At 42.9% G+C, this 14,702-nt stretch overlaps 1 protein-coding gene across 1 annotated transcript; it reads right to left on the bottom strand.

Annotated features, from left to right (window-relative positions):
* Positions 1–4,604: 4,604 nt before the first annotated feature.
* LOC311139661 (transcription and mRNA export factor ENY2-2) lies at positions 4,605–6,529 on the bottom strand. Its single transcript, XM_084174577.1, has 5 exons — positions 6,430–6,529; positions 6,000–6,077; positions 5,838–5,908; positions 4,998–5,072; positions 4,605–4,858 (listed from the first exon to the last, which is right to left on the bottom strand). Exons 2-5 carry the CDS (start codon positions 6,065–6,067, stop codon positions 4,785–4,787), a joined length of 288 nt encoding a protein of 95 aa, XP_084030703.1. The 5' UTR covers positions 6,068–6,077; positions 6,430–6,529; the 3' UTR covers positions 4,605–4,784.
* Between the last annotated feature and the right edge of the window lie 8,173 nt (positions 6,530–14,702).

The following is a 14,702-nucleotide window of genomic DNA, read 5'->3' as shown; positions in this document are numbered from 1 at the left end:
AAAACAGACCCGAGCCTTATAGGCTAATCTGTGAAAATGCATTTTACCAATGTGATATGAAGTTTACAGTGGGGAAAAAAAGTATTTAGTCAGCCACCAATTGTGCAAGTTCTCCCACTTAAAAAGATGAGAGAGGCCTGTAATTTTCATCATAGGTACACGTCAACTATGACAGACAAAATGAGCATTTTTTTCCAGAAAATCACATTGTAGGATTTTTAATGAATTTATTTGCAAATTATGGTGGAAAATAAGTATTTTGTCAATAACAAAAGTTTCTCAATACTTTGTTATATACCCTTTGTTGGCAATGACACAGGTCAAAGGTTTTCTGTAAGTCTTCACAAGGTTTTCACACACTGTTGCTGGTATTTTGGCCCATTCCTCCATGCAGATCTCCTCTAGAGCAGTGATGTTTTGGGGCTGTCGCTGGGCAACACAGACTTTCAACTCCCTCCAAAGATTTTACCTTTACATTTACATTTTAGTCATTTAGCAGACGCTCTTATCCAGAGCGACTTACAGGAGCAATTAGGGTTAAGTGCCTTGCTCAAGGGCACATTAACGTCATTTAGCAGACGCTCTTAGCCAGAGCGACTCACAAATTGGTGCGTTCACCCTATAGCCAGTGGGATAACCACTTTACAATTTGGGGGGGGGGGGGGGGGGGGGGGGGGGGTTAGAAGGAATACTTTATCCTATCCCAGGTATTCCTTAAAGAGGTGGGGTTTCAAATGTCTCCGGAAGGTGGTGAGTGACTCCGCTGTCCTGGCGTCGTGAGGGAGCTTGTTCCACCATTGGGGTGCCAGAGCAGCGAACAGTTTTGACTGGGCTGAGCGGGAGCTATGCTTCCGCAGAGGAAGGGGAGCCAGCAGGCCAGAGGTGGATGAACGCAATGCCCTCGTTTGGGTGTAGGGACTGATCAGAGCCTGAAGGTACAGAGGTGCCGTTCCCCTCACTGCTCCATAGGCAAGCACCATGGTCTTGTAGCGGATGCGAGCTTCAACTGGAAGCCAGTGGAGTGTGCGGAGGAGGGGGGTGACGTGAGAGAACTTGGGAAGGTTGAACACCAGACGGGCTGCGGCATTCTGGATGAGTTGTAGGGGTTTAATGGCACAGGCAGGGAGGCCAGCCAACAGCGAGTTGCAGTAGTCCAGACGGGAGATGACAAGTGCCTGGACCAGGACCTGCGCCGCTTCCTGTGTAAGGCAGGGTCGCACTCTCCGAATGTTGTAGAGCATGAACCTGCAGGAGCGGGTCACCGCCTTGATGTTGGCGGAGAACGACAGGGTGTTGTCCAGGGTCACGCCTAGGCTCTTCGCACTCTGGGAGGAGGACACAGCGGAGTTGTCAACCGTGATGGCGAGATCATGGAACGGGCAGTCCTTCCCCGGGAGGAAGAGCAGCTCCGTCTTGCCAGGGTTCAGCTTGAGGTGGTGATCCGTCATCCATACTGATATGTCTGCCAGACATGCAGAGATGCGATTCGCCACCTGGTTATCAGAAGGGGGAAAGGAGAAGATTAGTTGTGTATCGTCAGCGTAGCAATGATAGGAAAGGCCATGTGAGGATATGACAGAGCCAAGTGACTTGGTGTATAGGGAGAAAAGGAGAGGGCCTAGAACCGAGCCCTGGGGGACACCAGTGGTGAGAGCACGTGGTGCGGAGACAGCTTCCCGCCACGCCACTTGGTAGGAGCGACCGGTCAGGTAGGACGCAATCCAGGAGTGAGCCGCGCCGGAGATGCCCAGCTCGGAGAGGGTGGAGAGGAGGATCTGATGGTTCACAGTATCAAAGGCAGCAGACAGGTCTAGAAGGACAAGAGCAGAGGAGAGAGAGTTAGCTTTAGCAGTGCGGAGAGTCTCCGTGACACAGAGAAGAGCAGTCTCAGTTGAATGACCAGTCCTGAAACCTGATTGGTTTGGATCAAGAAGGTCATTCTGAGAGAGATAGCAAGAGAGTTGGCTAAAGACGGCACGCTCAATAGTTTTGGAAAGAAAAGAAAGAAGGGATACTGGTCTGTAGTTGTTGACATCAGTGGGGTCGAGTGTTGGTTTTTTGAGAAGGGGAGCAACTCTCGCTCTCTTGAAGACGGAAGGGACATGGCCAGCGGTCAAGGATGAGTTGATCAGCGAGGTGAGGTAGGGGAGAAGGTCACCGGAGATGGTCTGGAGAAGGGAGGAGGGGATGGGGTCAAGCGGGCAGGTTGTTGGGCGGCCTGCAGTCACAAGTCGCAGGATTTTATCTGGAGAGAGAGGGGAGAAAGAAGTCAAAGCATAGGGTAGAGCAGTGTGAGCAGGACCAGCAGTGTCATTAGACTTAACAAACGAGGATCGGATGTCGTCAACCTTCTTTTCAAAGTGGTTGACAAAGTCATCCACAGAGAGAGAGGAGGGGGGGGGGGGGGGGGGGGGGAGGATTCAGGAGGGAGGAAAATGTGGCAAAGAGCTTCCTAGGGTTAGAGGCAGATGCTTGGAATTTAGAGTGGTTTTCTATGGGGTTTTCTATGGGGTTGAGATCTGGAGACTGGCTAGGCCACTCCAGGACCTTGAAATGCTTCTTACGAAGCCACTCCTTCGTTGCCCGGGTAGTGTGTTTGGGATCATTGTCATGCTGAAAGACCCAGCCACGTTTCATCTTCAATGCCCTTGCTGATGGAAGGAGGTTTTCACTCAAAATCTCACGATACATGGCCCCATTCATTCTTTCCTTTACACGGATTAGTCGTCCTGGTCCCTTTGCAGAAAAACAGCCCCAAAGCATGATGTTTCCACCCCCATGCTTCACAGTAGGTATGGTGTTCTTTGGATGCAACTCAGCATTCTTTGTCCTCCAAACACGACGAGTTGAGTTTTTACCAAAAAGTTATATTTTGGTTTTATCTGACCATATGACATTCTCCCAATCCTCTTCTGGATCATCCAAATGCACTCTAGCAAACTTCAGACGGGCCTGGACATGTACTGGCTTAAGCAGGGGGACACGTCTGGCACTGCAGGATTTGAGTCCCTGGCGGCGTAGTGTGTTACTGATGGTAGGCTTTGTTACTTTGGTCCCAGCTCTCTGCGGGTCATTCAATAGGTCCCCCTGTGTGGTTCTGGGATTTTTGCTCACTGTTCTTGTGATCATTTTGACCCCACGGGGTGAGATCTTGCGTGGAGCCCCAGATCGAGGGAGATTATCAGTGGTCTTGTATGTCTTCCATTTCCTAATAATTGCTCCCACAGTTGATTTCTTCAAACCAAGCTGCTTACCTATTGCAGATTCAGTCTTCCCAGCCTGGTGCAGGTCTACAATTTTGTTTCTGGTGTCCTTTGACAGCTCTTTGGTCTTGGCCATAGTGGAGTTTGGAGTGTGACTATTTGAGATTGTGGACAGGTGTCTTTTATACTGATAACAAGTTCAAACAGGTGCCATTAATACAGGTAACGAGTGGAGGACAGAGGAGCCTCTTAAAGAAGAAGTTACAGGTCTGTGAGAGCCAGAAATCTTGCTTGTTTGTAGGTGACCAAATACTTATTTTCCACCATAATTTGCAAATAAATTCATTAAAAATCCTACAATGTGATTTTCTGGAAAAAAAATTCTCAATTTGTCTGTCATAGTTGACGTGTACCTATGATGAAAATTACAGGCCTCTCTCATCTTTTTAAGTGGGAGAACTTGCACAATTGGTGGCTGACTAAATACTTTTTTTCCCCACTGTATATAGTTGTGTCCAGAATGAGAAAGGCTTAAATTGTATTTAGAGTAACAGCCAGGACATTGTGGAGAGGGGTCGTGGCCCAGCTTTTTACAGCTTTTCTTTAACTAACACACCATGGTACAACTTTTGTTTCTGGACTTGTCAACCCAAGGAGTCTCTCATATGAACACTTGCTAATTTCACACACTACACTCACAGGACCTTGGAACAATCTGAAAACCCTCTCTGTAAGGGTAATTTGTCCCTTGGTGCATCCACATGAGTTATATCTCTCCCTGTGAACAGGGTCACTCGTGTTTATCTTTTCATGATCTCTCCCCCCTGTCAGGACCACTCTGTTATTCTAGGAAGTAAAGCAGCAGCAGGGTTGTCATTATGGGAACATGTATGTTTGGATATAAGCACAGGGGATGTCATTTAGTCAAAGGACAACTGAAGTTTCAATGCACCACTGTAGTGTTTCAGGTTACCATGGTAAATTGCTCATACAGCTCCATATCTTGAGTTTAAGTAAATTATTCCATTCTTTATTGTGCATATTTTGACAGTACCGCTAGTATGAGATTAACTATTGCCCAGATACTCAATTGAGTATCTGAGTACAAAAATTGGTTAATCTACAAAGTTAATCTACACCGACTGTAACACGGTCTAACAGCTCAAGCGTCATTGCAAGTCTTTTTTCAAAAACGAAACATCGCTTTGAACTTCTTACAAAACCCAGAACCAGCCTTATTACCAATCCCTCTCAAAAGCATTTCCCTAATGACAAACCAACTCAAAATGAGAAGACAATCCACAGATCAAAAGTCATCGTTTTAAAAACAGCATAGCATGTTATGTAGTCTAACACAATGTAGTTATTGACACGTTGAATCATGTAAAGAACTGCCGATGGTGAAAACAAACATCTTTATTCTTAAAATCGGACATTGAACAAAGCAACTGAATAGGTCTAAATCATGATGGAAGATTGCATCACATAGCTAATAATAACAGCATGATGGCAAAAATAAAACAAGTTCTCTATAACAAATCTGAAAGCAAAAGGGTATAAAAAAAGATCACGCTGGTTCCATTATGTGGCATGCTGAGCCAGGAAGGCTCTTATCCTCTGCAGCAGCTCCTTCTTCACGCTGTCAGGCACCAGAACTGAGGGGGAAATAAATATACAGTATCCGGTTCAGGTTATGATAGTAGTGTTATGATCAACTTTACGGAAGTTATTAAACAAAGGGACGAGAAAAAAGGTACTGTATACACAACAATGAAAAGCACAAGGCCTAAATACCTCTTCCTTTAGGGGTGATTTCTACCACAAGGTCCTCGACAGTCACATGCTCCAAGCCCTTTTCCTTGATGACATCTGGAAAACAGTTACATGACAGGCATGATGGTTACACCGCTGGATGCATTGGCACTAATAGAATACGTGTTTTACAGTGTCAGAGGCGTCATGCCCAAAGGGTGCCCCCTCAGATTTGTCCTGTTTAAAAAATAATAAAACAATTAATTTTGTTTAAAATGTTGTTGTTCTCTGTAATACTACTAGCCACCTAGCAATTTATATAGTTTGCTTTACTAGCCCAGATAGATTCCTAATCTCATAACTAGCTACCAAGAAGCCATTTCAGGCTATCAATGAAGTTAGAGTAGCTAGCTTGTCTAACTATCTTAGATGGCATGCCTGCTGGCAAGGTTGGTAGACTTTAGAAAAGCAAGCAACTACAAAATGTACTGAATAAGACTCCGATTCCTTTCACCCAGAATTTAGCAGAGAAGCATATTCAGTTAATTAAAAACACCAGTCAGGAGGATACAGACAGCTCAAGAGGTATGTTTAGATGTGCAGAAAAATATCAATATCCTTTTTTTTCTTCTTTTTTTTTTACATAGAATAAAGCATAATGATTATGGCTGTAGATTTCTGGAAAAAGGTGTTTCAGGTGTTTGAAAAATGCGAAATGTTCCCAATTTACGGGCAGCTACCTCCGACCACCACCTTAGTCATCCTCACGTACTTTGGGCCCCGTTAGATTTTTGGGGTGCATGACGCCCCTGAGTGTCATACTCATCATTTCTATTACCGACTTTTCATGACATCCCCACCACACATGATAGTAACTCTTACCTTTGCAATGAGCTTTCAGCTGATCCCTCCATCCGCATTCAGTGAGTTTAGCTCTGAGCAACTCCTTCAATCTGTGGATCAACCAAAATAAGCAAGAACAGTGACCATAGATTGATGGGTCTTCTAATAATGATTAACTAGACATTTGAAAAATGTTCTTACCGCTCTCGTTCACCCATCTCAGTTAACTTCTGATTAATTGTTGCTCTCATCTTGGAATCTTTGCTCATATTCTTTTAGCTGAAAAAGTGAGACTCAGAATGAGTATATGTTGTGGTGTTAGCTAGCTAGCTATCATTAGTCAACTGCTGAGGCAGGGATCAGTTGAATAGTTAGCTACATACTGTAACAGTCTACAAACAAGGTGGACAGCTGTCTAGCATTAAAAATGTTAGGTTTGGGCTGTAGCTAAATCACTCCTCTTTAGAACAAGCCACGAGTAGCATGAATCATGCTTTGCTTGCTTGCTATGCTAACTGTTGACAAGCTAACGTATTTCTGACGTTAGCCAGGCAAACAAGCTAGCTCACTATCTGATAATTGGTGATAATAAGACACATAGCTATCAAGGTCGTAACATTCTCACACTTACCCAAAACTTTCGATGAAATGTGCATGCTGTTTCACACAGTGCCAATAAAAGTGGCGAGCTAGTTAGCCACAGCTAATTGTTGTGTCCCACAATTAATAAGGACCCCAGGAAACCGTTGATACAGAAAAGTTCCTACCTTTTAATGAAGTACTATCGTTATGCCACTAGGTGGTAGCGTTGATCAACAACACAGATTATAACAGACTCAACTGTTGCAGGTTGATAACGTTACATTGATGAGATCAGAGGATTTTTATGTTCTTATAATGCCCTTTATTGTAAATGTGACCATGAAGTGCTGTTTTTGGCAAGCATTAGATGGTTGATCAATCCGAATAATATTCGGTAAGAAGAATAACACTGAGTCTGGGTTAAGACTATTTTCTAAATCAAGAAACTCCATAGTTGAATGCACTGATCGTCAGTTTGGATAATACATACTGCTAAATGAAGAAAAAAAAGTAAAAATACTAATATTATGACAGTTTAGACCTCAGCTGTTCTGTTTCTTTGTAGTGCAGTCAAATATACTGTATTTCAGTTTCCAATCTCTGGTGTTGCACCACTTTTAATATGGTGTTGGAAATATTACTTTATTTTGTGACATTTTTATTCTGACAATGTCTATGCCCTACCTGGAAAATCTTAAGAATTGTATGAAAAACAATTAGCTAAAGAAATCACATATTGTAACGATGTTAAACCAAAACCTAGGGACCTTGTCAAGAAATTCAGACCTTTTGGCGTAATTTGGCGTAATGGTTAAGGTGTTGATTTGACAGTCGCTGTGCCAGGGTTCAAGTCCCGGTCGGTGCTACCCCTCGAATTCGCTACACTGATGTCAGAAGTATGTATTAACTGAAGACGATGTGGGCGATGAAACTACGGAAAACCAATACTTTCCAATGGAAGAAGCAAAGTGGGCAGGAAGACCATTGGCGATGCAAAAGCACAGGCGAGGGACATGAACAGGGCGGGACCAAAGTTGGGGAAAGGTGAACTTCATATGCAAATACTCCGTGACATCGTGGTGATATTGACCAATCGAAGAACACTATAGCTTCCAGCTCCTACTGGATTGGCTGTTGATACCTAGCATGCTAACCAATACCCACACGAGGGCGAGGTGGAATACAAGTGCTAGTTAAAAGAGCCGGTTAAGGTGTCGGCTTGACAGTCGCTAGACCCGTATTCGAGTCCGGTCGGGGCTACCATAGCAAACAAATGGCCTAAGTCTCACTGCTCGGCTTTTCAAAACCTCATTGCTTCTTTTTATTATTTTATTATTTTTTAATAAATTGGCTAGAGATCCAGATCCAGATCTCTACATATGGCAGTTCAATTCGGATCTTTTGCCCAATTATTGTCAAAAGATATGATGTGATTGGTCAAAATACCAATAATTGGGCAAAATATCAGAATTGGGCTGCCTGTGTAAACGCAGCCCATGTGTCTGAAACTCATTTTCAAATGAGTCAAAGAAAATCCACTATCATGTTTGATCCTCCTTTAAACCAACCCTAGGATACCATTTCAAAACTGCAGCATATTCAGCCTGGTTGACTTTGTTTTCTAGTCACATACTGTATTACTTCAACTTGTTTGCAAAACAATGTTATCCTATCCCTCTCTCCTAAGACACTTGGCAAGGTCTCCTAATTCCTTTTGGGGAAACTTCTGCCAACCATCGGCCACCTGAGGTTACTGAAAAATGTTCTCTTTTCAGAAGTATTTTGATTAATTCTCTGTGCATAACCCCTCACATCTCAGTCTAATACATGGGAAAAGGGCATGGATTAGAAGTGGATTTAGCTGTTAACTTAAGATGTCGAGAAAGACAATGAGCCAAAACTATAGATACTTTATCACATCCTTTCTAGATCACATAGGCCTACTGTATATACTTTGTGTGGTGTTTAGAGAAAGAAGCCATTTAAGAAACGAGAGTTTACCTCATAAGTCATGAATGGTTTAAGAAGAGTTTTGTGTTAAATGCAGCTTGAAAAACATGCAATGTCTGATAAAATATGTTTGACACTACCGGAGTATTTAAATGAGAAGAAATTATCAGAGGATAAATTAACCTCAAACTGAAATTTGAGAGTTGATTTAAATTGACCAGTTGAAGGTTTCTTCCTGGGTTGAGGTAAAAACATGCCTTTCTTCAGTCTAGTGGTCACTGGAATATCATAACACTGACTACCTGACTGCATAATTAATTAAGTCTGGGCTTTTGGTTAAAACCTCTCTTTAAAGTAAAGGAACCCCTTACTGCAGTTTAATGAAACACTTTCCTGACTTCTGGAATCCATGAAGAACTTGAATTGCCTCTGTTTTATTGACTTTAAAGCACCCAAACCCCAGCAGACCTCTGACTAAATTAACAAGGAGCAAAGAGATTCCCACTGAAGGCACACCTGACAGAAATGCTGCTACAAAGTTGAAAGAGTGATTGATGGGTTATCTGGTCTGGATGAACTAATGACCTCTCATGTCAGCAGCTCTATAGTACCGAAGCAGAGCACTTGTTCATCTTGAATTAATCACCTGCACTTAAACCTGACATTTTGTCAGTCAGTCTTCTTAAGTCGTCAACAAAACAACAAATTCACCAATGCAAAGTAAATTGCAAATAATTGTTAATTTGTGTGTTTTGACAAGGGGCTGTTTGATTAATGTACATGCTTGATATAATTAAAACGATAATTAACACTCAATCTTTATCATGAGTGGTTTGAAATGCCAATGTTTACACTGGCAAAGACCGTTACTTCTTCGGCTCAGCTGCACTTGGTCTGTGAGGTGCCTGCTACTGTGCATTGTGCCACAGTGGAGATCAGTGAGAATGCTGAATGAATGGGAGGCTACAGGCTAAGTGATAGACTCAATGCAGTGAAGTGACAGAATAATCTTCCTCCCTGGCCCTTTGAGGCAAACCGTATCTCTGTTCCCTGCTCATCACCCTCCAACATTACCCCAGTGTAATCTCTGCGGCGGAAGCAATTCTTTTACCACAAAGTTTAGGTGAGAATAATATATAGTGGGAAAGAAAGCAGTGATAAAGTGAATTAAATAATCATCAAGGCACTTATAGGGTTCAAGGGGATAGGCAGAAGTTCTCTCAGTGGATGCTCGCCCAAGAGAAACCCTCAAAACAGAAAGAGCTCAAAAGTAAGTAGCTTTTTGTGTTCCTCCTAAAATGCTGCAGACCCTGATTTAGAACAGAGGACAGTTGCAGCTACTGATGTGCTAAATAGCAGCTATACTATTCATGCATATGGAATGATTTGCAATGGTTTGAAGTGAACCAAAGCCATATGCTTTTGTGTTATTGTCAATGCGGCACATATACATATGCAAAAGGAAATGGAGGGCTTGAAGCCACCTGCAACAGTACACTATTATTCTGTCTACTGATTACCCGCTGCCTCATCATCTAATGAATAATTCATAATTAACGAGCACAACTAATCTGAACTATTGTTGCACTTAAAAAATGACTATTGTTACCGGTTATAAAATATTTCCCAATCAGAATATGTAACCTTTGGGTAGTAATTACATTCCTATGATATACAATCATTTGAAAATAAAATGTGCTTGCAATAGAATATGTTTTGGAGGTGGGGAGCAGGTGTTGAAAATACCGGAGTGTGGCTATGACTTTTATATTTATTAGAGTCACTCATTCGGCTGTAGAGTAATTTCATTGGTGAGAAATCTACTTTATCACATTTTAGTGGTTAGCAAAGCAGATAATAGCCTAAATGTCATGTGGCAGGTACTTTGTTTTTGTTCATCAGCTTGAGTAGATTGAAACAAGGTTTCTCATTTATGGTGTGCAAAACTTGGTTCACAATAAACTTGGAAAACCAGTATGGATGTTTGGAGTAAAATTATGTTATTTTTGAAAGGATGAAAACCATGCATAGAGAGCTTTTATTTCTGTGGTGATCATTTAGCACTGAGGTCCTATAAACTTAACTTGCAGACCAAGCAGGGCAGCAGCTGCAGACCCAATTATGTACAATGCTCTAAAAACCTGCAAATTGTTCCCTCGCAAACCCCCCCCCCCCCTCTCTCTCTCTCTCTCTCTCTCTCTCTCTCTCTCTCTCTCTCTCTCTCTCTCTCTCTCACCACACTCTCTCTCACCACACTCTCTCTCTCTCTCCCTCCCTCTCTCTCTCTCTCGCTTTCGCTCTCTCTCTCTCTCTCTCTCTCTCTCTCTCTTCCCCTCGCTCGCTCTCTCTCTATCAAAAATGCATGCATCACACACACACACACAAAGACACTCACACTAAGACATTTCAGATGCTTTTCATGTTAGTCTCCCTCTTGCCTGGGCCCTTAGTGACACCAAGAAATATATCTCTCCCTCGGCACCTGACCTCCCAACACCATCCCTCAGCATCCTAAAGTGCATTGAGTCTCTCACCCCCTCCTCCACAGATGGATAAAAAAAACACTGCTAGCCCAGCACATGCCCACTTTACAGTAAAATCATAGGAATACAAAAACAGCGTCTATTAGCTGAAGGCCCATGGGATAATGTGACATGTTGGGTGAAATTAAGTTGTGTTGAATCTATAATGATGAACAACAGTGTGGGTCAAGGGTCGATAACATATCACAGAGTAAATCTACTTGACAAACTGTATTCAGAAGGGACCATAGAATAGGGAGTATATATATATACCACGGTTGTCACGATCGTTAACGGAAGATACGGACCAAGGCGCAGCGTGATAAGCGTACATTTTATTAAGTACTTAACACGACACAAAATAACAAACAAACGATACGTGAAGTCCTAGGTTACACAAAACAAACCTTTACGGAACAAGATCCCACACCGACTAGTGCCAAACAGGCTGCCTAAGTATGGTCCCCAATCAGAGACAACGAGATACAGCTGCCTCTGATTGGGAACCACCCTGGTCAACATAGATCTAAACGATCTAGAACATCAACATAGAAAATATAACACAGAAACTACACACCCTGGCTCAACATTTCAGAGTCCCCAGAGCCAGGGCGTGACAACGGTTATGATGCAAAATTACTTGTTTACTGTTCTAAATGCGTTGGTAAACAGTTTATAATAGCAGTAAGGCACCTCTGGTAGTGCCTAAGAACAGCACTTAGCCGTGGTATATTGGCCATTTACAACACCTCCTCTGGCCTTCCTTATTGCTTAACTGTACAATGGCTGAATCATTCCATACTCTCTCCTTCTTTACCTTTTTCTCTCTTCCATTCCCCCCCCCACCCTCTCTTCCATCCCCCCCCCCCCACCCTCTCTCTCATTCCCCTCTCCACTCGCTCTCTGTTTCATTTTTAACCTAATCTCTTTCTGCCACAGGGTCTTCACTAATGCAAACACAGCAGCAAGCCAGTGGTTCCTGCAAACATCATTACTAAAGCTGGATAATGCCCGCATGCCAAGCTCCCTGACACTTCCATGCCAGGGACATCATCTGTGTGTCAGCTCTTATACCACAATAACAAACACAGGCAGTAGGGCACAGAGTCAACACTCTGAATGGCTTCTGAACCTGACTCTTTAATGCTTTGCGGAATGGAATAGAGTCAACAGCTTTGCTTCATTTGCTCCTTGGTATTTATTTGTACAGCATGGCATCCAGAGTCTTTCTAAGAAATACAGGGTTTAAATGAGGTGATTGGTGAGTGAGCATAGCAGAGGGCAATGAAGGAGACAGAGCAGTGTGAATCCTCTTGCCTTGCTGTTTACCCAGCTAGCACATTTTGGTTCCTTGGAAGTTGTGGGAATGTACATTTTTGGTTTTTCATAATGTTTTTTAAATGTTCTGAGAACGGAAGTGGACATTTCGCCTGTTCTGGGAATGTAAATGTTTAGGTTACAGTGAGGTTCTGCTAACTTTTTTCTATGGTCCCCTGAATGTTTTCCTGGGAGGTTTTATTACTGCAACTCGCTGTTGGCTGGGCTCCCTGCCTGTGCCATTAAACCCCTGCAACTTATCCAGAACGCTGCAGCCCGTCTGGTGTTCAACCTTCCCAAATTCTCTCACGTCACCCCGCTCCTCCGCATACTCCACTGGCTTCCAGTTGAAGCCCGCATCTACTACAAAACCATGGTGCTTGTCTACGGAGCTGTGGGGGGAACGGCACCTCCTTACCTTCAGGCTCTGATCAGACCCTACACCCAAACGAGGGCACTACGTTCATCCACCTCTGGCCTGCTAGCCCCCCTACCTCTACGGAAGCACAGTTCCCGCTCAGCCCAGTCAAAGCTATTCGCTGCTTTGACACCCCAATGGTGGAACAAGCTCCCCCACGACGCCAGGACAGCGGAGTCACTGACCACCTTCCGGAGACCACGCACTCACCAAGCTCTAAGAAACCATTTCTCACAACGTTATATGCCAGCTGGGTATCCATGCTGGGTTGCATGCAGGCAAAGGTGCTCCTTTGCTCCGAGACTTCATTAGCTGGGAGGGAGCCTTTGCTGATAAACGGCCCACTTGGCGAGACACATTTGTCACCTTGTTAGCAGTATCATATTGAGGACGCACACACACATGCACACAAACACATTCGCACGCAGACAGACAGACACACACACACAATTGTGGCCCCAAACGCTGAGTAAGAGTCGTTTACTACGTGTGGCAGATGATTACAGCGAAACAGCCAGCTCCATGCTGTCAGTGCTGAGGGAGCTGGAGTTTGGCATTAGACACTAGCTAGAGGCACTGTCACAGCTACACATTCATCTCCACAGAGATGAGCTCCGGCATCCCATAATTCACGAGCAGTTATGCCAGCACAATATAAAAAATACTTAACATTTGCATCGCCATATTGATGTGCACTCTTATTTCGCAATCAATTGGCAACGAACTAAATGTTATGTGCTTGATTCAAGACACATTGATTATCAGGAAACATAATGATAAAACTTAATGAAATGTACCTTTTCAATGACTAAATTGTACAACAAAATAATTTAAATTTGTATGTTTAGTGAAATCCTCATCTTATTCATGCTGGTGATTAAACAGAACACCACTACTATAAACATGTATACAGTAAGCAATACGTACAGTCACAATTATTTGCACCCTTGATGGCCAAGCACATATCAAAATCCACAAAGAAAGGGTTAATTGACCACCAAATCAACATTTTGCATGGCCATCTCAGTCTCTGGACTTGAACCCCATTGAATCCTGTGGTTTGAATTGAAGAGGGCAGTCCATAAGTGCAGACCGTATGGAGGAATGGTCTAAGATCCCTTCCTATGTGTTCTTCAATCTCATAAACATTATAGAAAAAGGCAAAGTGACGTTATCCTCTCAAGGGTAGGATGCACAAAGTATTGAAAACAGGGGTGCCAATAATGTTGACACCTATTTCTTGAGATTTTTTATTATTATTTGTTAAACCAAAATAAATTATCTGAGCAATGGTATTAGTATAAAATAATATAATTTCCCAAACAAATTCAGCATACAATATAGCTCAGTATATTTTGCTCATCTTTATCAAGGGTGCCAATCATTTCTGATGTATCTCACTAACTATAAGTTGCTCTGTATAAGAGTGTCTGCTAAGTGACTAAAATGTAAATGTCTATGGACTAAGGTGTGTTACATGAGGCACCAGTATGAGGAGGAGGGAACACTAGGGAATCAGTGGTGACATCCCATTGACTCCCTTGACATTGACTCCTAACACACAGGACATTGATGAATGACTATGATCAGAGGAGACTGGGCAATGAGAATATACAAATATCCCCATGCTGTATGGTGTAAATAGCAGTTTAACATGCAGTGTCTTCTCACTGTGTCCATAGACTAATCTGATTTCCTTCGCATTTCGCCTGGCATCCCCATGAATCAGTGTTCCTAATCATCCCAGCTATCATAGATAGCTCCTCTGCTTTCCAAAACAGGATCTCTCTCAGTTATTGCCAATTTAACGTTAGTTACTGTTGCATAAGGTATTCTGAATCGCTATGCACACTGCTTTTTATTTACTCAAGTGTGTTATATCTACCATTCAAATGCCTTAATGATTGTTGATTTGAGAGGAACTGTTCAGGGTAATGTTGGGTCAGTCCATGGTTAGGCCACAACAAAGCAATAACTCAAACACAGTAGTGACATTGAAAAAAAAGACCATTTACAAGAAGTCTTCAGGGCAGCAAGATCAAGGCTCATCTCATTTTCTAAATGGAAGAAATCTGTTTAATGTTGTTTGTAATTGAATGTATCAGAGGCATCTGA

Source organism: Coregonus lavaretus (assembly GCF_964263955.1).
Source record: "Coregonus lavaretus genome assembly, chromosome: 13".
Taxonomy (NCBI): Eukaryota; Metazoa; Chordata; class Actinopteri; order Salmoniformes; family Salmonidae; genus Coregonus; species Coregonus lavaretus.
This window is presented reverse-complemented; position numbering and strand designations above follow the sequence as displayed.

Coding starts and splice junctions, on each gene's coding strand:
- LOC311139661 (XM_084174577.1), bottom strand. CDS start 6,067: ATGAGCAAAGATTCCAAGATGAGAGCAACAATTAATCAGAAGTTAACT. Junction 5,073..5,837: donor GCTGAAAGCTCATTGCAAAG/GTAAGAGTTACT, acceptor ACTGTTTTCCAG/ATGTCATCAAGGAAAAGGGC. Junction 4,859..4,997: donor AATCACCCCTAAAGGAAGAG/GTATTTAGGCCT, acceptor TTTCCCCCTCAG/TTCTGGTGCCTGACAGCGTG.